General features: G+C 49.1%; 1 protein-coding gene across 4 annotated transcripts; it reads left to right on the forward strand.

Annotated features, from left to right (window-relative positions):
• Window positions 1-3,719: 3,719 nt before the first annotated feature.
• On the forward strand, window positions 3,720-22,165 carry ETS2 (ETS proto-oncogene 2, transcription factor). Of its 4 annotated transcripts, none has more exons than XM_059065285.2 (10): window positions 3,720-3,961; window positions 8,031-8,102; window positions 11,368-11,479; window positions 12,657-12,776; window positions 13,098-13,304; window positions 14,814-14,897; window positions 15,921-16,139; window positions 16,973-17,236; window positions 18,933-19,051; window positions 19,931-22,165. In XM_059065285.2, exons 2-10 carry the CDS (start codon window positions 8,031-8,033, stop codon window positions 20,144-20,146), a joined length of 1,413 nt encoding a protein of 470 aa, XP_058921268.1. In that variant the 5' UTR covers window positions 3,720-3,961; the 3' UTR covers window positions 20,147-22,165. The 4 variants fall into 4 exon arrangements, with proteins under 4 accessions (XP_058921268.1, XP_066891222.1, XP_058921270.1 ...); XM_059065287.2 differs by having other exon boundaries at window positions 3,722-3,961; window positions 13,098-13,298; XM_067035121.1 differs by lacking the exon at window positions 11,368-11,479 and having other exon boundaries at window positions 3,721-3,961; window positions 13,098-13,298.
• The last annotated feature ends 1,760 nt before the right edge of the window (window positions 22,166-23,925 follow it).

A 23,925-nucleotide genomic window follows, 5' to 3' on the forward strand; every position in this document is an offset into this window, starting at 1 on the left:
CCGTGGGTTAGTCCCTTGTTGGCTGTTCCGAGGAATCTTAAAGAAAAGGGCAGGGCTTCCCTGGTGGCGCAAAGGTTGAGAGTCCGCCTGCCGATGCAGGGGTCGCGAGTTCGTGCCCCGGTCCGGGAGGATCCCACGTGCCGCGGAGCGGCTGGGCCCGCGAGCCATGGCCGCTGAGCCTGCGCGTCCGGAGCCTGTGCTCCGCAACGGGAGAGGCCACAGCAGTGAGAGGCCAGTGTACCGCAAAAAAAAAAAAAGTTAAGAAAAGGGTAGAAACTACCTGCTCTTGCATAGCTTGAGACCATCTTGTTGCCGGGAGGGGGCTGGGAGGCTGCTGGATGACTCCAGCTTGGCCCGGATTCCAGGAACCAGCGCAGCCTGTAGATGGGCCCAAAGGGAGCGCAGCGAGGTGATATACACTTTGTGTGCATATTTGTTGTGTGTGGTGGGAGCAAATGCGGGAGGTTATAAAGTTTAATTTCATCTGTTCCTTGACCCCAACATGTACCAGTGGAATAACTACTGCCAGACATGACCCCGTGACTGCACGGTGAATGGTCAGCAAAGGAGATGTAGGTGCCAGGAAAATATGCACGCATTCCATGATTTCTACCTCGAAGTGCATTTCCCCCTCCTCTGCCCACCCACCTCCCAGGATTTCCAAAGTCTCACGTTTGTGCATGATTTCTGCAGAACCGTGGACTTCATTTTTACTTCTTCAAGGACAGGGACTAAGCCTTTACTCATCTGTCTTCTCAGTAGCTGACACTGTGTTTGCTAAATGAATACATGATACATCTCAGACCAGATGATGTCTGTTTGGCTTGCAAGTAGAAACCACCTGTATGGTTTCCACTTGCAACTGTATGTTGACTATTGATTTGGATTTCAAGATAAATACAGGCGTGTTTCTAAGGAAAAGTTTTTGTTGTTGTTTGTACAGGATAAGTTGGTAAGCTAATCATTTTTAATAATTACGTCTGGATTCTAAAGAACTCTTTACCTGCATTTTACCCTCCAGACATTTACTATTTATAATGCATACATTCTACTGTAATTTCCTCTTTCTTCTTCTCCTCTATGAGCTCCTCTCTTTCGTAAAGGAAGAGTTAAGACTGCTCTTACACTCAGCCTGACGTGGTACATCTGGTCATTTCACCTGATGGGCCTCCTGACTCTTAATTTCCTTCTAACACCTTTGACTTTTGATCTTGAAGCGCAAGGGCCATACTTTTATTGGGTTTAATTTACTGGAAAACCCGATGTTCCCTGTGAATCAAGCCATAATAGTCAATGAATAATCACAGGCTGCAGCCAGGCTGGGTTTCAGTTCTGCTGAGTAACTAGGAAACCGACTAACAACAGGAAGGTCAAAACGTTAGGAACCCTGATATGGCCCCAGAGCTAGGATAAGACATTTTATTATGAGCATGTGGCCACCCAAGCGTAGAGGGGGATCAGCCACCGCGGAGGACCCGGGCCAAGGGGGTTGCTTGACTGAGCCCGGGGCTCCTGGGAAGGGGGACAGGGAGTAGCAGAGGCCTGGGTGGAGGTCAGGAGCACAGGCTTGTGTGTGACCCCGGCTTCCTCCCTCACGCCTCTGCACCTCTTTCAGCTCTGCATTTCGCTCCTGGTTAGATTACTTTCTGCCGGGTCTCACACATTTATATCTGAGAGGGTAGGGATGATTCTTGTTTCCATGTATATATTTTTTAAAGGATTTTTCATAAAATGCTCTCCCAGAGGGGAGCTTGGCAAAAGACACTTAATAGCTGTATCATTTTTAACCTTCTCTCTACCACGCGCTGAACAAATTCTTTACAAATTTGGTTCTGTGTCATATGCCCATCACAGCCTGATGACATAGGGGCCATAATCACCCTTGCTTCTACAGAGGCGAGAACTGGCCCAAGGTTCAGCCAGTTAGAGCAGAGGAAAAGTTGGTTGTCAGGAACGGACGGACTGTCCTCCAGCCTCCAATGCCACTTCTTTTGCCGTCTTTCTGCTCAGATGTGTTGGAAACGTCCCTCCCCTCAACCAGCCCCTCAAGGAGGAAAGATGTCTTCCCAGTGAGTCAGTGGACCTCAGGGACTCAGGGAGCCCCTGATCACCTAGCACCGGAGACCCACGGGCACGGGAACAGGTCCTATGGACAAGGCAGCCCCACTCCGGGCAACTGAACTTGACCTTAATGGCTGTCTGTACCAAGCTTCTCAGATGCTTTCAGTAGCCTGGGGGAAAAGACCCTCTATTGGCTGAAACTGCAACCCAGATGAGTCAGTATTTTCTGCTACAGTTAAAAAAAAAATAAATAATACTCTTTATGTCTCCATGGTAACTTACTATGGATCTGTATCTCATTTATGAAACTCCTTCTTGACCTGTGATTTCTGTTCCAGGCCTGAATGTACACGGAGAAACCATCAGAATCAGTTCAATCTGCTGGAAATATCAATCTTCTCAGCACCTGGTTGTTTGAGCCGTGTAGACCCCGCCTCTGACCCATGCAAGGGTGATACCCGGAGACCCTCGGGTACCTGGAAACGTTAAGGTGTAACAGTATATCAATTATCTGGATAACTCCTGGTTTAGGGTTGCCATGGAAACCAGGAACCTTGGTAACAGAGAAGTGAGGCCTTTCCTCTCTCCCTTCACAGCACTGCAGTCCCTGAGATGCATCAAATTTCAGCCCCTGGCCTTTTCTAAGCTGAGCTATTTTATTTTATAACCACTTTTAGGAATCTAAATATTCCTCCAAAATATTGAGACTCTGACCTGAATCTGAATAGGAAATGTGCACGTTTCTAGCCAGGGACTCAAGTATTGAATATTTCCTGCTAAAAATGGAAACGGGAGGTATGGGTGATGGTTTTGATCATAGTTAGAAGTCAGATAAACTGGAGTTTCAACTCTGAATTTCCCATTTATATGTCTTATGACTTGGCAAGTTATTTACCCTGTGGGTCAGCTCCCTCATGTTTAAAGTGGGGACAATAATGCCTTGGAGAATTATAGTGAGGATTAGCCCAGGGACGCTCAGTCGAGGCTGCTTACTACTAAGGCCCCCGCTCAACTCTAGGGGGTGACACTCACACGGAGGCTGTAGGAATGGGGCTTCTCGGAGCAGGGGGCTCCGTGACCCACAAAAGGGCCCACTTTGCATCTTTATCATCCCAGCGTCAGCATGACCGAATGATCTGAAATAAAAATGATCAGAAAGCATAAGTCCACGAGGAGGTCCAAGAACGGGGCCAGAATGACTCCCTTATGACCCTAAGCCCTGCGGCCACTCGGTGGCACCAGCACTACTCCAGTCCCGCCAGGGCACGTTTGGGGTTAAAGCCTCCGGACCCGGGGAAGAAACCAAAGAAAGACTCTCCTCCTGAGCTCCCGGGACACACAGAGCACGGGGCGCCGGGCCTCGGAGTCCGCGGCCCAGAGCGGCCCGGGAACAGCAGGCGAGGGACAGCCGGGTGACCTCAGGCGCCGAGCGAGGTCCCGCCTGAAAGGTCCGGCTGGCTCCGCCCCCTGCCCTTCTCCACCCCCCTCCCCCCCGCGGCCCGCCCCTCCGCCTCGCGCCCCTCCTCTCTCTCCTCCCCTCCCCTCCCCCGCCCTCTGCAGTCTGTCCTCCCCTCCTCCCCTCCCCTCCCTCCTTCCCCTCCCCCTCAGCCCCTCCTCCCCTCCTCGCTGCCGCCTCCCCTCCCTCTTCCCTCCTCCCTTCTCCCCCCGCTCCTGAAGAGCGCGCGGCGGAGGGGACCAGCCGGTTACTTCCTCCAGCGGCTGCGCGGAGCGCGGGCTATAGCCCCAGCCCCGAGCGCCCAGAGCCCGGCCGTCCGCCGCCCCCCGCCCATCCCGGCCTCGCGGACATCCCCCCCTGCGCGCCCGCGCCCGCGCCCGATAGCCGGCGCGCACCGAGGAACCCGGGCCCCGAGCCGCCGGCGGCCCTGCCCGGAGAGGCGCGGTAAGAGCGGCATCGGGCCGGGCGGGCGGCCGGGGTCCGGCGCGGAGCGTCCTCCGGCGCCGGATCCTCTACCGGGGGACCCAGGAACCGGGCGGGGGACGTGGGTGGCGCCGAGGTCCGGATCCCGGGGCGCAGCCGGCGTCCAGGCTGGGTGGCGGCTATCCGCAGCATTCGGGGGTCGCGCGTCTGGGATCCGGTCCGCTCGGGGCTCGTGTTCCTGGGGCCGAGTGGCTTTCGGGGCGGCGGGCCGAGCTCGGAGTGGGCCCGGCGGTGACGGGCGGAGCAGGCTGCGAACTTGGGCCGCGGCCCCGGGGTCGCCGAGGTGGCAGGGGCGGGCGGGGCGCGCCGGCTCGTTTCACTTGCTTTTGTTTTGAAAGGAAACGCGGGCGTGGGAGGGGGTCTCCTGCCAGTGGGCGCCCGGCGGACCTGATTTCGCGAAGGGGTGGGGGACGCTGGAGAGGGTGTCCGAGGGGCCCCGGCGCGCCCGGGTTTGCGGGTGACTTACGGGAGGACGCCGGACCCGGGAAGATCTGGGGTGCCGGGCGCCCGAAACACCTGGGAGGCTGCGACTTCCCGAAAACGCGCCGATCCCAATCCGCCGGTCACCTGCGCGGTCAGGTCCCGGGCCCGACCGTGGCAGCGGGCGAGGGAGGGGCCGGGAGGGTCCTGCGGCTCCAGTGGGACCCCCGCGGGCGCCCCAGGACCTCTGGATCCGGGCCCCTCGGTCCTGCGAGGCGAACAGGGGGAGTCTGTCGGAAATGGAGATGTGGGTGCGCAAGGCGGACTTTATTTTCCCGTTCTTAGAGTATTTTGGATGAAGGGGTAACAGCGTTTGAGCGTGTATGGCTTTTTTTTTTTTTTGAAGCGCATGAGACTTTTATATTGGCCTGTATTCAATTTTAGGGTATCCGAAAATAGTAGTTGACCTGCTACTACTGATTTAGAAAGTAAAGAAGTGAGCAGTTCCCTTTGGAGATAGGGGTAATTTATTTTAATTTACCCATAAGAGATTATGTTTGTTCCGTACAGTGGAAACGGCTGTGCACTGTCTGCTTCCCACATCACCACCAATCAGTGAGATAAATCTCTAAGTTAAGATTTATTAAAATCCTGAATAATATCACAGTACAGTAAATGCTAGCTCTCCGACTCCTGCAGGAAAACAGTCAAACACTCATTTCTGGGACTAGTCATTTCTCTCTCTAGATTGATAACTTTCAAAGGAAAAAGCAAACCAATCTTCAAAAGTGCGTTTCAGGTTTGTTTTTCTTTATTCTTGCTTTTAAAAAATTTACCTAAATGCAAACCTGTGCTCTAATCTCACATAGGCGATCACTTGTTCCCACAAGGGTACTGTTGTGCGGCAAGTGCTGCTTGTTTTAAAATTTAACCATTCTCAGCCCTTCCATTTCTGCCATTTTCCCCTTTTTGTTGTTGTTCAAAAGCATCGATCAATAGGGCAACACGAAAAAGATGTAAATGTGAAATTGACTTAGGTGGAGGAACTTGGCCTGTCTGCCACCTTCACAAGCTGTGTTGAGTAAAATAAGGGAACTTAAATTGGATTAGTTATGTGTTTGCCAGAAACCATTGGTAGAGCATTTTGATTCTACATGGTTTTTACAAAACAAATTAAAAGCCAGACAGCAGAAGAATTCTATTCCATAGCTAGTCATTACAGCTCTTTACGTGGGAGTGGTAGACTGCCTTTCCTCCTGGTATTTGTACACAAAAATCAGGCGAGGCCTCTCCATTGCCTTCCACATCTATTCTCTGTCCGTCTCCGTGAAGCTGAAGAATGTGGAATTAAGTCCGCAACCCAGGCGAAGAAGATGGGTAACTGACAACACCCAAGGTGTGCTTTCATTTGGGTCTCCTGTGTGAGGCTTGCTGATGTAATCATCCGGTGACAGGACTTAGTTCATCCGGGTCAGTGGCATAAAGCTGTACATTAAGGAGCATTTCACATAATGCAGCGTCTCCAGCAGGGGCCCAGTCTGCTGGTATCTGTGTGCCATCTCTGCTCTTTATTGATGTGCTGGGCGGAGGGCGTACGCCTCACCATACGGGTGATCCTGGCTCCCGGAGGAGCTCAGGAGGTAGGGCCATACTCCCCGGGGGTTTGGTCTGCCCTGTGCCCCTTAGATGCCCCTGCAGTAGCTGTGTGATCCTGGGCGAGATCCCGAGGTCTCTTGCCTCACTGTAAGGTGGTGTAACGTCTGCCTCTCGGGGATGTCAGACAGTTGAGTGAGGTGGGAAGGTGTGGTGCCTCAGCTCAGCAAGGGTGGAATCTACCAGGGCCGTGATCATCAGTAGTGAGCGTTGATTCTTGAGGGCATGTGGATGACAGGATCCGCCAAGCGGAGATTCTGAGCAAACGCGGTCACTTTTGATCCAGGACAGCTCCTCCCCTCCAAACCCCTACTCCCACCCCTCCACCCCCAACTATGATTAACCGTCCAAGCTTTCGTGCCTCCACTGGCCCCCAAGATAATTACCCGCACTCTGAGGGTTTTTTACAGGCCTGTCCAGTGTCTCTGGCCTCCCTGGTGGCTGGGACTCTCCTCCCATACTGCCTTTCTAGCCAAGGGGGTGTGTGTCTGTGTGCTGAGCTGTCGGGAGGTCTGTTTAGCCATAACGTTGACTATAAAGAGGAAACGAGAAAGTACAAACTCGAATTGAGTAGTTGCAGGAAAATAAGCTGTTTGCCTCCGCCAGTGGGTCTATCCCTTGCACAATGTTTTAATTACTCAAGGTTCTTGGTTGTAACAGGTAGGAGCGCTCAGTGGAGACCGCAGGGTGGGCAGTTAGAGGTACCCCATAAAGCTTCCTTCTAGGCCTCCAGGTCAAGGCCATGAAGCAGGGAGGGTGGGTTACCGTCATAGGGGATTCCCAGGTTATTTGAAAATCAGCTTTAGTTGCTCTGCTTTTTTAATCTAACACTAAGGCAGGATTATCTAAGTACCTTTCTCACTTATTAAAGTTTAACTTACTCCACCAAACAATTAAATTTTAGGGCCCCAAATAAGTTTTCAGTTGATTTACAGCAATCACAGGTCACATATGGAACTGTCCAAATGCCAGTCACACATGCACCTCTAAGTTTTCTAATAGCCACGGTAAATATGGTGAAATTAATGTCAATGTGTTTCAATTAACCTCGCACAGTCAAAATATTACATAAACATGCAGTAAATACACAAGTAGGACCGAGGTACTTTACTTTTCGCTCTGAAATCTTTGAAATTGAGAGTGTGTTTTGTGTCCTGAGCACATCGGTGTTCGCCCTAGCCCAGTGCCAAGCGCTCAGGAGCCCCTCGTGGCCGGTGGCTGCCACGTTGGTCAGTGCAGGTCCAAGATAAGACCAGACCATCCAAGCAAGTAAGGCAGATCCACGATCAGAATTACTTCCTCTTGAAGAAAGGCACAGCTGAGCGACACGCGCAAGCTTGTGTATTCAACGCAGGAGGATCTAGACAATGCAAGAGGGTTTGAGCTCCAGCCCTGGTTCTCCCTTTTATCTGCTTCCTGGGCCTGTGCTTCCCCACAGCCTGGAGAGGGGAGGAGGCCTCCGAGGCGGGTCTTCCAGAAGGCTTTCCTGGATCTGGATCTGTCTGGGAGCCGCTCATTCCTGCGCGTGCCCCGGAGCTCCCAGGTTGAGCTGACTGTCCCCCTGGCATACGGGAGATAGCCCTCGCCCTGCCTGGCAGCCCCCCCGGGCCCACACCCCGAGGTGACCTTGGAACTGACGGCAGAAAGCAGATCCTCCATTCCGGTACTGGAAGGACCCGGGCCCCCAGCCCAGCTCACCCAGCCAGCCAGAAGGCAACTGTATCTGTATGCCTCAAATCTAAATGGAATTCAGTGGAGAATCAGCATTATTATTTAATTACTTAAGTAACATCCCATTTGTGAGAACAATTCCTGGCATTCAGTTTTGAATGACCTGTTAGGGCTGGAGAACTTGGACCAGCTCAGCCAGAATTAGGGGTGGATGTGGACTTGATTTGTTGCCTCTTTGGACTTTCTTCATGTCTTTTCCTTTTTCTTTCTTTCTTTTTTTTTTAAGATGAATGATTTTGGAATCAAGAACATGGACCAGGTGGCCCCTGTGGCCAGCAGTTACAGAGGGACACTCAAGGTGAGTGAACAAGTTTTAATTAAAACTTAAAAAAAAAAAATTGGAAAACTCAATCTCTAGGAGGAAAAACAGTGGGGTGGGTCCCAGAAGACCGGTTCTAGCCCTAGCTTTTTAATTAACTGGCTGTGTGACTCTGGACTGTTTGCTTAATCTCTCTGGGCCTCCGTTTTCTAGTCTGCAAAATGGGTGTCCTGGTGCTTGTTCGACTTGTCCTCCAAGATGTGAAACCATTTAATGTGTAGATGGTGAGGCCTTTGTAGTTTCTTTCGGAGGCTCCTACTAGGTGAAAAATCCCATGAATTCTCCAGAGAACAGAGCTGGAGGAGCCATCTGTTCTGTAGCCCCCCCCCCCCCCCCCAGGAGTGGGTAACAGAAAAGCTGTTTAAGAACTGAAATGAAAGAGTTTAGAAGAGGCAGGCAGGCAGGCGCAACTGCTGCTGTTGCCGCCATCGGAAGGGTGGGCGCCCACCAGGAGGCAGGCAGTCTGCATCCTTTGTGCCCCTTCCAGCCACAACCGCCCTGTTTATGTAAACCAAAGAAGGAACAGATTAAAGATGAAAGAGCCTTCTCAGCTGCGTAATAAACATTCCTTGTAGTTTCTGTCTCAGCCCCTTTGGGGAACATTCTTTAGCAGCACAAACTGATAATTTCCCATTTGCTTTCTACAAATGTGACAGCGAGATTTGATTGGGGTTTTTTTCGTGTTGAGTAGTAAACATGTCTCAGAAACAGCGATTTTAAATTGGCCTCCTCCTAGCTTGGTGTTTTGTATGATAATGTGTCTCTGGCGTGTTACATTTTTCTCAGTAGATCAGCCTGAGGTTATCTGTCTGATAGAACCGCAAGAGGCAAAAATTGGCACAGGTCTTTTCTAGAGTGTCATGAAATTTATGAGACGTCAAGTCAGCGAGGTTTGCTTTTTTCTGTTCGTTTTGGTCAGACGTTTTCAGTGTTGGCATGGCAGAAACCATACAAGAAATTATGGTATTAAGTTTGAAAACGACCCCCCTAGAGAGAAGACGTCTCCTGTGAACTAGAAGTGTTTGACGATGCCTGTGCGATCTCTGGGTTTGGAGGAGAAACTGTCATGGCTGAAATTTGATGTGTTGAAATACGCAGCAGGAATTTGTCTTGTCTTTTGGCTTCCTGGTTTTAAAAAAAAAGAACAGGCAGGAGTACAGTCAGGAAAGGGCAGGCATTTCTTAGTCACCTGGGCAATGCTAGTGGGAATTTTAAAAATCTACTGGCTATTTCACCCAAATTGGCGCTGCTCTAAGGTAGTTCGTAAGCCGAGTTGAGTATTTCACACTCACAGGACTGGTCTTTCCCTCGTGGGCTTTGGGCAATTGGTCATCCTTGCTTCGGGTTTTGGGGAGCTGGGCTCTAATATTGGGACATCACTGGGTTGAGCTCCTACTTCTTATGTAATGCGTCATTCATTGTTCTGCATTTCTAAAAAGAAAGCACACACACTATTTGATTTGTAAATGTGTTACACATTTTTTAATTGATGACTCAACAGATGGGTCATTGCATTGCACATGACATGGGATTTCCAGCTTATGTTGGAAAAATATAACCTTTCTTCACGTTTTTCTTCAACAAGTTAGGCAATGATGAATCAAGCCTTTATCTGTTACATGTGTTACTCATAAACGAGTCTTTTTTCCTTTTTTTGACCGCGCCATGCAGCATGAGGGGTCTTAGTTTTCTTAACCAGGGATCGAACCCGTGCCCCCTGCAGTGGAAGTGCAGTCTTAACCACTGGACCGCCAGGGAAGTCCCAATGAGTCTTACATTAAAGGCTATTCCATTTGTAAATGTTAGATGAGATTATTAGAAATCCTCACAGCTCCAGGCGTATCTTTCTCTGTGTATTTTTCCCCCTCTTTCCCCTAAATTATAGGTAGTTTAACTTTAAACCTATTTCCTTTAGAAATCTTTCCCCTTAATAGATGATGGGGGAGGGGTGCCCTTTTCAATACACTAAACTTTTACGAAATTAAGTCTTAAGGAATGTTCTCATATGTATTATTATTTTCTGAACCGTTGGAATAGATGAGGAAAGACATATAGTTTCAGTTGCAGTGTTTCATGGTAGACATTTCAAAATAAATGCTTCAACAGAAAAAGTAATGTATTTTGTTGTTTGATTTTTCATTTTCATTTAATCACTCGCCTTTCATTTTAACTACAGTGAACCAAGTCATTTTTCTTATACACACAGCCTAAGCATCTCTCCCAAGTAGCTTAGCAGGCCCAGGTGTTCGGATCTCAGTGGTCTCTGAGTCTCTCCAGGCACTGTTCTAAGATCCTCTTGGTTTTAGGTTTGTTTACTTAATTTATTCATTTAAATTGGTTAGGCCATTAAAAATAAGTTCCCAGGGCTTCCCCGGTGGCGCAGTGGTTGAGAGTCTGCCTGCCGATGCAGGGGACGCGGGTTCGTGCCCCGGTCCGGGAAGATCCCACATGCCGCGGAGCGGCTGGGCCCGTGAGCCATGGCCGCTGAGCCTGCGCGTCCGGAGCCTGTGCTCCGCAACGGGAGAGGCCACAACAGTGAGAGGCCCGCGTACCGCAAAAAAAAATCAAGAAAGAAATAATAAAAAATAAGTTCCCAGTCATTCTGGCTCTGCGGTTGTTGACAGGCAGACCTTGCAGTGTTGTACTTCGCTTTGCTGCGCTTTTTACAAATTGAAGGTCTGTGCCCGCCCCGCATCGTAAGTTTATCGGCACCGTTCTTCCAACAGCATTTGCTCTCTTCGTGTCTCTGTGTCCCATCTTGGTAATCCTCGAAATATTTGAAACCCTCCACCAGTGAAATGATTACAGCTCTCTGAAGGCTTAGATGATGATTAGCATTTTTTAGCAATGAAGTAGTTTTTAATTAAGGTATGCATAGTTTTTAGACATAATGCTATTGCACAATTAATAGTGTAAACGTAACTTTTACATGTATTGGGAAACCAAAAAATTTGTGTGACTCGCTTTACTGCAATATTCGCTTTATTTTGATGGTCTGGAACCACACCGGCAATCTCTCCAAGGTATGCCTGTAAGTGATCCAGGGTAAAATAGAATCCTTCTGGTAGCTCTGACCCCGTCAGAAGTCTACTCCGAGTACTGACTGGTTGATTCCGTGCGTGGCTTTATGACTGGCAGCTTCATCAGGGTGTATCAGTGAGGCTGCCCATGGACCGCTTTGGAAATAGGTCATTAAACAAGTTTAAATGTCACGTTTCAGTTTTCTTTCCCTCTGCTTCTGCAGCGCCAGCCTGCCTTTGACACCTTTGATGGCTCCCTGCTCGCTGTTTTCCCCTCCCTAAGTGAAGAGCAAACACTCCAGGAAGTGCCAACAGGCTTGGATTCAATTTCTCATGGTAACTTGTTACTCAGACTTGACAAGTTGAGCGTGATGTCCCTAAGTAGTTCAGTTCATAGATTATCATTCATAAGTGACGAACGTTGGTATCTTGAATCTTTGTATGAAAAGTCCGGTAGAGGCTCAGATCCGAGAGAAGACAGTTTTCCTTTTTCAATGCGCTTGGTGACTCTGAAGTCCTCACTTGCCAGACACACCCCAGGGAGGGTGGGTGCCCTGCTGGGAGCAAACCACAGGGGTCCCCCCCACCAGCTTCTCCTTAGGCTATTTCAACACTGCAGCCGGCCCCGGGCCCCATCTCCCAGTCCCCTCTGCGAAGCAGACCAGTAGCCAGTAAAATGCACCCCAACTTTTCATCCTGGGTTCTCATCCTGAGCTGGATCTTCCTCCCCGACCCCGAGTTTTGGGGCAACAAATAATTTCTGCTCATCTTCACCCATCTGCGTTTGCTGCCCTAGTTCTTAACATCATTGTTGATTCTTTTTAAGGGAACAGCACGTCAAGTACTGCCTCTGAGATTACTGTGATAGAGTTATTAGTTGGAAACATTCCAGAAATTACTTTGTCATATGAAGTAGGTGCTGGAAAATACAGCCCAGAAAATTAATTAAAACACACATGCTTGCGTAAGCGTGCCATCGTGTGACCGTCACTTATCATTCTTGAAATTGCTGAGGGAATCCGGAGAAGGCTGTGTTTTCAATAAAAATTGACGTCACGGGTGCTAAGTGCTGTGTGCTCCTGTTACATCTGAGGCTCCTTTGCTGCCGCCGAGTTTAATGGAAGTCGCTTCCAGATTAGCCGTTTACAACCCCTTAAGGCTTTTGGCCAAAAACCTTGCAATTCCTTTCATTGTCAAAAATGTAAGAATAGTCTTAAATAGAAACGTTATCTAGGCATCACTGCTCTATGAAGTTTGGCAAAAAATCAAACTCGAGTTTTATTTTAGATTTTTAAAAAATAAGTGTAGTTACGAGATGTATAATATTTTCTCCACTGCAGTCAAAAAAACAGTTTTTGTTAATAATTCACACTCATCTAAGGAATGATGCGGAAGATTTGAGATCAGAATTGTTTTTCCCTAGAAGCTGACTCCCCCCCCCCCCCCGCCCAATTCTCCCTGTGTTGCTGCCACAGCTTGAACTCCTAACATCCCCGTGGGGTTTCTTTTCCAGACTCGACCAACTGTGAGTTGCCTCTGTTGACCCCGTGCAGCAAGGCTGTGATGAGTCAAGCCCTAAAAGCGACCTTCAGTGGCTTCAAAAAGGAGCAGCGCCGCCTCGGCATCCCGAAGAGTAAGCGCGCTCCTTCCCGGAGCTTTTTCTGCGCCTGCGCCGTACTAGGCAGAGCCATGAGGCTGCCGTAGCTTGAGATGACTTAGTTTCGAGCGTTTGTTCAGGGCGTATTGAAAAGAGGGACAGAGCGGTCACTAAGCTGAGCCAGTTTTTATTTCCAAATCCGACCAACTGAACACTTCATCCGGCATTGCTGTTAGTTCCTCAACCTCTTCCTGGGTGTCTTGCTCATTTCCTTGGACTCTGGCGCCCGTCTGGGCTCTGCGGGTAAGTCAGGAGTGCTTCTGGCCTGACCGCCTCCTTTGCTTCCCTCCCCGGTAGATCCGTGGCTGTGGACTGAGCAACAGGTGTGCCAGTGGCTTCTCTGGGCCACCAACGAGTTCAGTCTGGTGGACGTCAACCTCCAGAGGCTCGGCATGGCCGGCCAGGTGTTGTGTAACCTTGGCAAGGAGCGCTTTCTGGAGCTGGCGCCTGACTTTGTGGGTGACATTCTCTGGGAACACCTGGAGCAGATGATCAAAGGTACCGGTGAGCGACTGGGCTCCCCAGGCGGGGTGAGCATAGCAGGGAAGAGTGATGGGGGGGGGGTCATCTACGGTTGGCATTTCAGTGACGTAGGGCAGATTGTCTGAAAATGCCATTGGCGTGAGTCAGCTACGTGGCGGTGATTTATGGATTTTGACTCCACTTAAGTACCTGTGTGGGGAGCATTGGCCACAAGGCAGGCGCCTTAGTCACCAAGGTGTTCCGTGTCGCCAGACGTCACGAGTTGGAGTTGGAGGCATACGTGCGGCTCAGGTGAGGGGACAGCAAGAAGGCCCGTGTTTGGAGCTCCCTTCACAGAGCCTTAGGAAATAAGTCGGCCTTGGCGAAAGTGAGCCTTTGTTCCGATAAACTGGGAATTTTAGGGTCACATTTCCTAAGACCAAATGGAATCCAACAGAGAATTTTTTTTGTTTTATGTTTATAAACCAATATATAGAAGTAACCGATACATATTTACACACTGACATATTATACAGGAACTGGCCTTTGAGCAAAAAGAGCTCCTATATAGAAAGTCTTGATTTGGACCTAAAAAGAGCATTGACCCCAATGTTAAAAATATATTGAGTTACAAAGGAGAAACGGTATAGTGAGGGAATCCTTCAAGTTAAAAATGTAAGAAAATAAGCCCGTTAGAAGAGTTCAGGGAAGTATTCCTCATTTAATTGATTTTCAACTCTGAGTTTCAACGTCTGTTACAGACTCAGAATCTTAAAAAGATCTCAGGGTCGCCTGCCAGCTCTTCTTAGTTATGGCTTCTGAGGGCCAGGGAAACTTAAAGACCCTCAAATTTTCCCTGAACCTGGACACGTCCGGTCTGAAGTTTCTGGTGAATCGATTTGCCGGCAAGTTAGACCCGTTTTGCCATTTCTCGCTGTGTGAGTCTGCGCGGGTCTGGATTTGTGGGTGTGCATGTGGTTGTGTGTTTGTAGCACGTAAGCACGTACAGGGGATGCTAACCTTTTCCCTTTAAGTTCCTGGGCGTGGGTGTCCCCTTTCGGATGCCCGTAGCACCGCTTTGACCTCTCCTTCGGTCACAGCGCTCACCACCCCTGGACACACCTCAGGGTTTGAGGCAATGGGTCAGAAGCTTCACCAGGGCAGGACCTGTGTCCATGTTACTAGTCTGCTGTATTCCAGCCCCTGGTACAGGGGGTACTTCGTAAGCACTTAACCCTTTGTCAACTACGTAGATGAATTCAAGACACCATCTAGGTCTCTCAAAGTGTATACTAGGAAATTTAACTTCGCCAGTAACAGTACCGAGGAGTTTAGAAGACTTATTCTAGTTACTAGAAAAATACCTTTCTGTCTCTAGTGCTTTGAAACGACATGATGACATGGAACGCCGTCAGATTAAGTGGGAAGTGCTAAAATGCATTTTGTTGTGCGGAAATAGCCATAGGTCAGTAATTCAGAAAGGAACCCTTTTTCTTCTGTAGTTTGAACCTCTCAACTTGTAACCTTATGTCTCCTCTGTCTGTGTTTCAGAAAACGAAGAAAAGACGGAAGATCAGTATGAAGAAAATTCACACCTCAACTCAGTTCCTCATTGGATTAATAGCAATTCGTTAGGTCAGTGCAATTAATTCTGCCCTTAAGAGCTTCTGAGTCTTCCTGTTAGATTCACGGAAGGTTCGAAGGCAGAACCTGCGCCGTCCCAGACGGCGATCACGCACATTCAGAAATCCAGAAGTGCGGCTGGTCCACAGTGAGATGTGTAGTGAGAATATAACGCACACCCGCCCCATCTGAAAGTCTTAGTATTGAACAGAGAATGTCAATATCTCCTTAATAATTTTAAAAATTCTGATTACATATTGAGATGATAATGGCTCTCTTAGGTCAAGTAAAACATTCAAATTCATTTCGCCAGTGTCTTTTTAGTTTTTCAGCGTGGCTACTAGAAAATTTCACGTCACATCAGTGACTTATGTTATCTTTGCTTTGGCCAGGGCTATACATTGGCAATTTATAACTCGGGGGGCAGAAAGGAGTCAGCCAATTGCTGTGGTCAGATTAGTGTCACAAACAAAGGTGGCAGGCCCCGGAAGTGTGTGGACAGCAATGCTAAATTTGCTCTGAACTTTGGCGTTTAAATAGGTGTCATGGAATTCTGTCCCTCCTCCTGGTGGTTGACACTGGCGAGTGCAGGTCTGGGTGGTCCCCCAGCCAGAGAGGGCAGGGCACCTGGAGATACTCCCTTATGGGTCACCGGCTGGACGGCAAATCACCTCACCGGTCTGAGCCTTAGTTTCCTCAGAAGCTGAAAGATCCAGTCACCCTGTTGTCCCAAGGCTCACATGGAAGCACTTGAAAAACAAGAGATGTAGAAATATTCACGTGAGGCATTGCGTCCGGGGTCCGGGGGCTGCAGGCATTTTGGAAAAGGGCTCATTGACTGAGAAGACGGGACAGTTAGAGAAGGGGAGGACACAGTAGGAAACTTGCCCACCCAAGCTCACACGTCCACCGGGGTTTTGGGGAGGGAGGGCTGGAGCGGGCAGAACAGCTCGCGCTCCGTCGTGAGGTGTGGAGGGTCTCTGGGCATCACGCTGATGTCGCCCGGCGGCGCTGCCATCTGTGGTCCTGTTGCAGGTTTTGCCGTGGAGCAGGCGCTGTATGGAATGCAGACGCAGAACTACCCCAAAGGCGGCCTCCTGGATGGCCTGTGTCCAGCATCCTCAGCGCCCAGCACGCTCGGTCCCGAGCAGGACTTCCAGATGTTTCCCAAGGCCCGACTCAGCACCGTCAGCTACTGCTCCAGCAGCCAGGACTTCCCGGCCGGCACCTTGAATCTGCTCTCCAGCAGTTCTGGTAAGATCCAGGCTTCCAAGTGCCCCTCTCAGCGGGGCTGTTGGTTTGATTCCCGGAGCCATGGCGACGTGAGCTCAGACATCCGGAGTTCGGCCAGTGGAGGAGGTCAAGGACTGGTCCGTTGGGTCACGGTCCAACAGTGGTGCTCGGCGAGCTTACTCCTCATGTACCTCAGGTCCCGGGCACTGGGGGTGCCGGGTCAATGACACAGTCCTTGCTCCTGCGGCCAGAGCCGTCTGTGCCGTGGGCCACTGGGGGAGGCAGTGTAGGAAGGTGACAGATCTCCTTGTACGGGGATGCATAGGTGCTATGCATGGAGCTCCGGTTGGATTTTTCCATATACACCCCTGTGTGACAGCCACCCAGATTGACGTGGAGAGGGTGCCAGCACCCCACAAGGCTCCCTCACGCCCCCTCCCAGTTAATCGCATCCCCACCCCAAGAGGATCTCATTGTTCTGACTTTATCAGCATAGCTTTGCCAGTTCTTGAACCTGATAACGAGTCGTGTTTTCTTCTGTTTGTCTTTTGCCCACGTTGTGCGTGCCTGAGGTCCCTCCACGTTGCTGCCCTTTTCCTTGCTCTGTAGCCCTCTGCTCGGAGCTGCATTTGATGCCTCCCTCCTGCCGTTGGTGGAAGATGCGATTGTGTAGCCTATGTATCATAAGGAATAATAAGCAGCTCTGTTTCAGGGCATCGTGAAAAGTCTGGGTGATTCTGAACCAGCAGGGCGAACACTTAAAGGGGGTGATGGCGATGATGCCGCCTCCGTGGGTGGTAGCACCGGACGTTCCGTTGTCCCGGAGGGTCAGAGCCTGCCGTTGTCTCTGCCAGGGAAGCCCGGAGACCACGACTCGGCCGAGACAGGCGCCGACAGCTTCGAGAGCTCGGAGTCACTGCTGCAGTCCTGGAACAGCCAGTCGTCCCTGCTGGACGTGCAGCGGGTACCGTCCTTCGAGAGCTTCGAGGACGACTGCAGCCAGCCCCTCGGCCTCAGCAAGCCGACCATGTCCTTCAAGGACTACATCCAGGACAGGAGCGGCCCGGTGGAGCAAGGCAAACCAGTTATACCTGCGGCCGTGCTGGCCGGCTTCACAGGTGGGCGCCACCCCGGGTCCACGCCCCCTCCCCTGCGCCCGCCCTGTTTATCAAGGGCGTTTCTCGCTGGACCACATCGTGTTGACACCCCCACGTTTTATGCGTGGGGTGTAATCCTGAACCCAAGCGAGCTGTCTCCCTGGATTCAGAAAAGGCCAAATTTGCAGGGATGGCCGCGGACCCAGGGCTCCGCGGTGCGGCCGCCGATCCGCAGGCTGCGCCCTCGCCCGGGCTGTGCCCAGCCAGTGCCTAGAGCAGTGGCAGCAAGGGCCGGGGGCCTTTGGAGGCTTAAGCTCTGACTCAGCCGTGCCCGGAATTTCAGAGCATGTAAACTGGCTGGGGGAGGTGCAGCAGAGCCGGCCTCCAGTAACCCGGGCACTGTTTACCTTTTCTTGCTTCTCACATCCGTCTTATTTGGAAGGTTTGGGTAAGAGCTATTCTAGGCCAGGGACAAATATTAAAGCTATTTGTAGAACCAGATATTTCCAGTACTTTAGCGAAAATATCAGAAAATTTTTTTCGCTGCTTCATGTGTCCTTAAATGTGCTTTTTTTTTTTTTCTTCATATTTTGAACATATGGAGCCATTGGGGATTTTTTTTTAAAAAGACCTACTTTAAAAAATCCAATAGGTTAAAATAAGAATACGTAGGCACCCATTTTTTTTCCGTCGTATAAAACAAATAGCCGTGAAAAAGTGTTAAAATACTCAGCGAGTGTGGAAACTGCTGTCGTTTTCGTACATGGGCATCGGGGCCTGATAAGAAAGTAAACGGCCATGGTGTTGGTGGTTTGCATTTTAATATTAGTTACCATTCATTGCCTGCCAGCTCCGTGTGGTTAACTAGGCATATGGTCAGTAGACGCTAGGACAGCCTAGCATGGGTGCTATTAACCCAGTTTACAGGTGGGGAGATGGGCTCAGAGGAAGATAGCTGTCTGTGGTCACAACGGTCACACAGCCTTATCAACAATATAGCCACTGTGCCTTGCGGAACGGCGCTCGGATAAGCGTGTGATCCAGGGCAAGGCACCCCGCCACTGAGCCCCTCTTATCCTTCGTCTTTAAAATATTGATACAGGGATACTTCACAAGGTGGCGGCAGTGCTAAGTATTAATCAAGAAAAGGTATACAAAGAGCACTTTGCAAAGCATATACCTCATCACATAGAGGCGGTGAGGCCATGGCTACAACCCCCAGTGCCCCAGTGACCACTGGGTAAACCAAGTCTTGGGTTAAGCTCAGCAATTTGTCCTTTGTCATCCGGCGAGAAAGCTACGCGTGGGATTCGGAGAACGACACGCCTCATCCTGTGTCGAAAGACTGCTTCCACTGCCCGCATCCCTGCCCCACTGGGTGTTTCTAGAAATAAACTTTGAAAGTTATTACATAAGGAACAATTACATAGGGTGAGGAATTTTGATGCCAAGATTTGGTGGCCCAGAATTTTTTTTTTTTTTTTTTTTTTTTTTTCCCAAAAAGCCCAAACCCAGCAATCAAGGGCCCAGTGGCCTCTTTCTCAGGAGCAGGAGGCATGGAGGAAACCCTCCAGGACTCTCACCGGCGCCCAGAGTCACACCTTCACCTCGGCACCCAGTCCGGAGCCAGGTCTCACATTCCTTGTTTCAGTAGGATGACTAAAGCCATGCTGTATTTTAAATCTAGAAAAACATAACCCACCCCCTTTCCCCGCAGGAAGCGGACCTATCCAGTTGTGGCAGTTTCTTCTAGAATTGCTGTCTGACAAATCCTGCCAGTCTTTCATCAGCTGGACGGGGGACGGATGGGAGTTTAAGCTTGCTGACCCCGATGAGGTACGTCCAGAACCTGGGAACTTGCTCTGCAGGCTCTCAAAGCTGATTCCATCACTCGGGGTTCACAAATCCAATTCTCTGAGTGCAGAAAAGGGGTCACCAGTATACAGATGAGAGCACTTCCGCAGGAGGCGTTCCTGACTGTCGGGAAATGTGGAGCCTTGTGTCTCTGATGGACAGTTTAGAGTGTCCCCTGTCTATGCACACGGCACCAGGCAGGCTTCCCCAGCCTGCTCTGTCATCTAGTTAAAAGGTGGAAGCTGTCCACGGAGGCTCTCACCTGAGCATCTGAAGATGCTTTAGGAAATCTGCCTTTTTGTCCCCGTGGAGGGACTGAGCCTGCCCGCTCAGAGGAGAAAGCCGAGGGCGGGTCCGATAGCAGCCCCTCGAGGACAGTGCAAGGGGGGAGCCCTTTGTCTGTGGTACCACTAGAGTGCGGTCCGTCACCTCCCCAGTACCCTGGGGCAGCAGGAGCACCTCGTGAGGGACGCAGAGTGTCCTGAGGTCCTGATTCCGCTCAGCAGCTGTGGACATGGCGGTCAGAATTCAAACCCAGGAGGTGGGTGGGACACAGCATTTCCCTTGCCTCGGGACCTCCCTGATTCTGAACCCTTGGCTCTTGGCGGTTTTGCTGAGTGAGAGGCCCCCGCAGATGGAGCTTTGGGTGGGGTCACTTCGCTCTTGCCTCAGCACCTCCCTCCACCCCCTGAGAAGCAGCCGGGGGGTGCAGAGCCCTGGCGTGTGCACAAAAGCAGACGACAACCTCTGTGGTCCTTACGCAGTGGTCGAGTGAGCAGGCGTCCGCATCATTGCTGGCAAAGTGACGCACTTTCTCTTAATCGCCAAATCGAACGGAACTCTCTTCCATCCGTCCCACAGGTGGCCCGCCGCTGGGGAAAGCGGAAAAACAAGCCCAAGATGAACTACGAGAAGCTGAGCCGGGGCTTACGCTATTATTACGACAAGAACATCATCCACAAGACTTCGGGGAAGCGCTACGTGTACCGCTTCGTGTGCGACCTCCAGAACTTGCTGGGCTTCACGCCCGAGGAGCTGCACGCCATCCTGGGCGTCCAGCTGGATACGGAGGACTGAAGCTGCCCGGGCCTGCGACTGGGGCCACGGGGACCCATCGAAGGACCCTGAAAGGCAGGATCTGTGCGTCTGGGAACGTCTCCAAGAAGCAGTGGCCTTATTTCGTCCGGTACCGCGGTTCTCCGCCGAAAGCAGCACGGTTTCTCGCTTCTAACTCCAGCTGCCAGGAACACGCAACTTAAGATGCTGTTACGTTAGAATGGCCCAGAGAGAAGCGCCAGGCAGCCGTCCTGGCTCTGGGCAGGCTGTGTCGTGACAGGATCTTTCAGGCTGTTGGGTCTTCTCAAAGGAGCAAGCATGTTGTGGACACACACTTTCGGATTTTCTTTTGACTTTTGCAACCAGGAAACGCCAATGCCAAAGAGGTCTCTGGTTCAGAGGGGGGAGGAGAGTACAAGGAAACAATCGTGCCATTTCAGAAGTTAGTTTGTATATATGACTATAACCTTATAATTGTTATCAAAATCCCCTAACAGACCTATTTAACAGAAATTGTATATTGTAATTTAAAATAATTATATAACTGTATGTGAAATAAGAATGCAGACAGCATTTTTCAATGTATTCCAGTTGTCAAGAGCACAGGTGGCGTTTTGCCAACATTTAATCTGCCAGGGCAGAGACTGAGAGAAGTTGTAAAGTGTGTGTTATTTACATTTAATATACCTACAGGAATAAGGTCTAAGAGGGTTAATTCCTGGGTTTTTTTGTTTTGTTTTGTCTGGGTTATCTATGGCAAGGACTTTGTACATTTGGGAATTTTTATAAGAAACTTAATGTTATTATCTGGGGGCCCATCTGGCCTCTCTGCTTCTCCTTTAATTGTAATGTAAAAGCTATAAAGCAGTATTTTTCTTGACAAATGGCATATGTTTTCCATTTCTGTGCATGCCTTTAAGTCAGTTTATATACAAAACTTATTTTTTAGTTCAACTGTTTTTCCCCCAACAGCTAACCTCCCCTTGACCAGCCATGTCCTTCCCGTGCCCCAAATTATGCTGTTTGATTAAAATAAGAATACTATTTTTGGAAATATGTGACTCCTTTTCAGAGATCAGGAGGGATTTATGTAGCAGCTATTTTTACTGCAAAAGTAATTCACTGGAAAAAAAATGTAATTTGTAAAGAAAGTTTTATTTTTATCTCAGCTCCATGTAAAGTTGACATACAGAGCTGAAGGTGCAGGGGGAGGGGAAGCTCTATTAAACCTCTTGAACGTGAGTAAAGCCTGATTTGCCCCATCTTGTTTACCTGTCGAGTCTTGGGCTTTCTGGATACCAAGCTGCTCCTTCCTGTTTAGTGTCCACAGTTTTATTTTCTCGGACGCAGAATGCCCAGGGGCAAAAAGAGGGCCAACAAGATGGGAAAGAGAAGGGATCGGGGTTGTTCCTGTGAAGAAAACATCTTGATCATGATGGAGACTTTTGTAGTTGTTTCAAAGGAATCCCTGGTTCAGCCTGTGCCTCCTGCCTTTTGTAAATGATCAAGTCCAGTTGGCTTCAAAGTTGGACGACCTTCACTAGCAGCATGAAGAGATACGAGGACCATCGGTGACATCTCTAAAGAAGAATCGTCCGTGCAATGAGACCAGGGGCTTGGGTGGTAGGGCGAGCGGGGGAGAGCAGAGCTGGAAGGGGTACCACACAGTCTCAGAACCCACACAAGACTGTATTCCAGTATCGCTACGCACAAGGTGTTTTTCCTCAAGCAGGACCTGTTTATCTGTGAGACATCTGTTTATAACATCAACAGACATGGGACTGGGAACATCTTGCAGCCAAAAAGAAATCGTAGCCACTGGCTGGCTCATTTTTTTATATGGGCTTTGACCACATGAAATGGCCAATGTTTGTCTGTTTCATCTACGAAGTTGCCAGTTTTATGTGGCTCAACCCAATAGTTACGGAAAATCAAATCCATGGTAAACCTTTGGCGTGGTAATGAACAGGACTTGAGTCTAAAAGTTTTGTAATTTGGCCTTTTCTTTCTCAAATAATAAAAGTATTTTGTTTATATAAACTCCTCCTTGTAAGGGTCCGCATTCTTCATCCCCACCGACCCCTCGGCATGGAGGCTGTGGCGTCAGCATTCACAGACCTGCTCAGTCCCTCAGAATTACATCTCCCTTTAACGGATTTCACACACCCATCCCCTAGTGAGCTGGAACCAACTGTGAGCACTTCCTGAAGGAATTCCCCAAAAGTGTTCCTTAAAGCAAAACATTTTCAAGAAGAGATTAAAATAGAAAAATCCAGGGGTCTAGTCTTTGTCAGGGGTTTGGCAGAGGTAACAGAAGAGATTTTAGGGTGTTTCTAATAAGAGCATCGGGGTTTGAAGTTCAAGGACTTTCGTAACTGAGGCCTTGACTCCCCTGGAGTTCTGATGTTGCCGAGATGACTTATCATAGATGAGGTTGGTCGTCCCTAGGACACCTCTTGTCAAACTCATTCTTGGACCTCCTTTCTACTCTCCAAAATAAGTGAGGATTCTAAAAACTTAGGTAGATTGTATCACTGGTGTGCCGAAGCCCGCTTGCCACGGGCTGGCCAGAGCTGAAGGTGAGGGCCTCTCCCCAGCTTTGTATCAGCGAGGTATTAGTAGCTCAAACTTATTTGAGACGAGAGTAAGTTACACCACTGAAACCAGCAAACACTACAAATCAGGGCTTCCCCCACCAACCCTTCTCAGGCAGCAGGTTATTAAACATTTACTAGCGCACCACTGGTCTTCAATGTTAACCATATCAGAAATTAAAACAAGTTTAAAACTATGATTCATTTTTGAAATTACATCTATGTTAATATTTTTACAGAAAATAACTTTTTCCCAAAAAGTGAGAACAGCACTATTTTACATGTTTTTAAATCTCTTTGATGTCTGGTTTAGTGGGAAAGAGCTGGATTCCTATATTGGCTTCTGCATCAGTCTGTTGTGATACATTTTGGAGAAAATCAGGCCTCGCAGGGATCTGTAATTGGAACAGGCAGGTGTGTTTTATAGCGGTTTCACATAACTGGATATTGTTTTATACTGCACCTAAACTGACAAATGGTAGTTTCTTAAAGATAAATTCCAGTTGGCATATGAAACCATATCAATAAACTTGCCTATGGTTACAGTAAATTCCATTGGTCCATCTTGCACTTTGAATGGATCTTTTACCCATGTGTGGTTTTGTAACATGCATTAGTCATCGGAAAACACTGCTTCAAGATGTTGACTCATTTCAACATATGATATCAAATGATCACATTAGTTACTCTCACCACCAGTTTCACCAGAAAAGTCCTGAGAAGCTATCAAGCTCCCAGTGGCAGATACAAATTTTCAAAAATTCAAATTTTCACTTGAAAGCTCAAATTTTATCATCAGCAACAAATATTCAAAGTTGTTCTTTTGGAAGTGACAGACTGATTTCATTTACTTTTGGGGAAATACCTGCCAAATACCCAAGTCTGAATAAACATCATTTGTCAGTTGGTCTTTCAAATACAAATGGCGCTTATGAATGAAATGGTTAGTTTAGCTTGCAACTCAAATCCACAACTGCATTTCCCAGGACAACCAATCTATCTCAGTAGCACCAGACCTTCTGTGTACTTTTCCATGTTATTACCCAGAAACTAAAAAGATGTGTCTTCACTTATTAAGAAACTTAATTTTTACTGCTTCATCAAGGACATTTTTTAAAGGAAACTAGTCTTTTTTTCCTGCAAGTACATGATGAAGAATATCGTGATTGCTAGTACAGTTTAGTGCTAAGGCTCCAGGAGTTTTAA

The sequence above is a fragment of the Kogia breviceps genome, chromosome 5, assembly GCF_026419965.1.
Source record: "Kogia breviceps isolate mKogBre1 chromosome 5, mKogBre1 haplotype 1, whole genome shotgun sequence".
NCBI lineage: Eukaryota > Metazoa > Chordata > Mammalia > Artiodactyla > Physeteridae > Kogia > Kogia breviceps.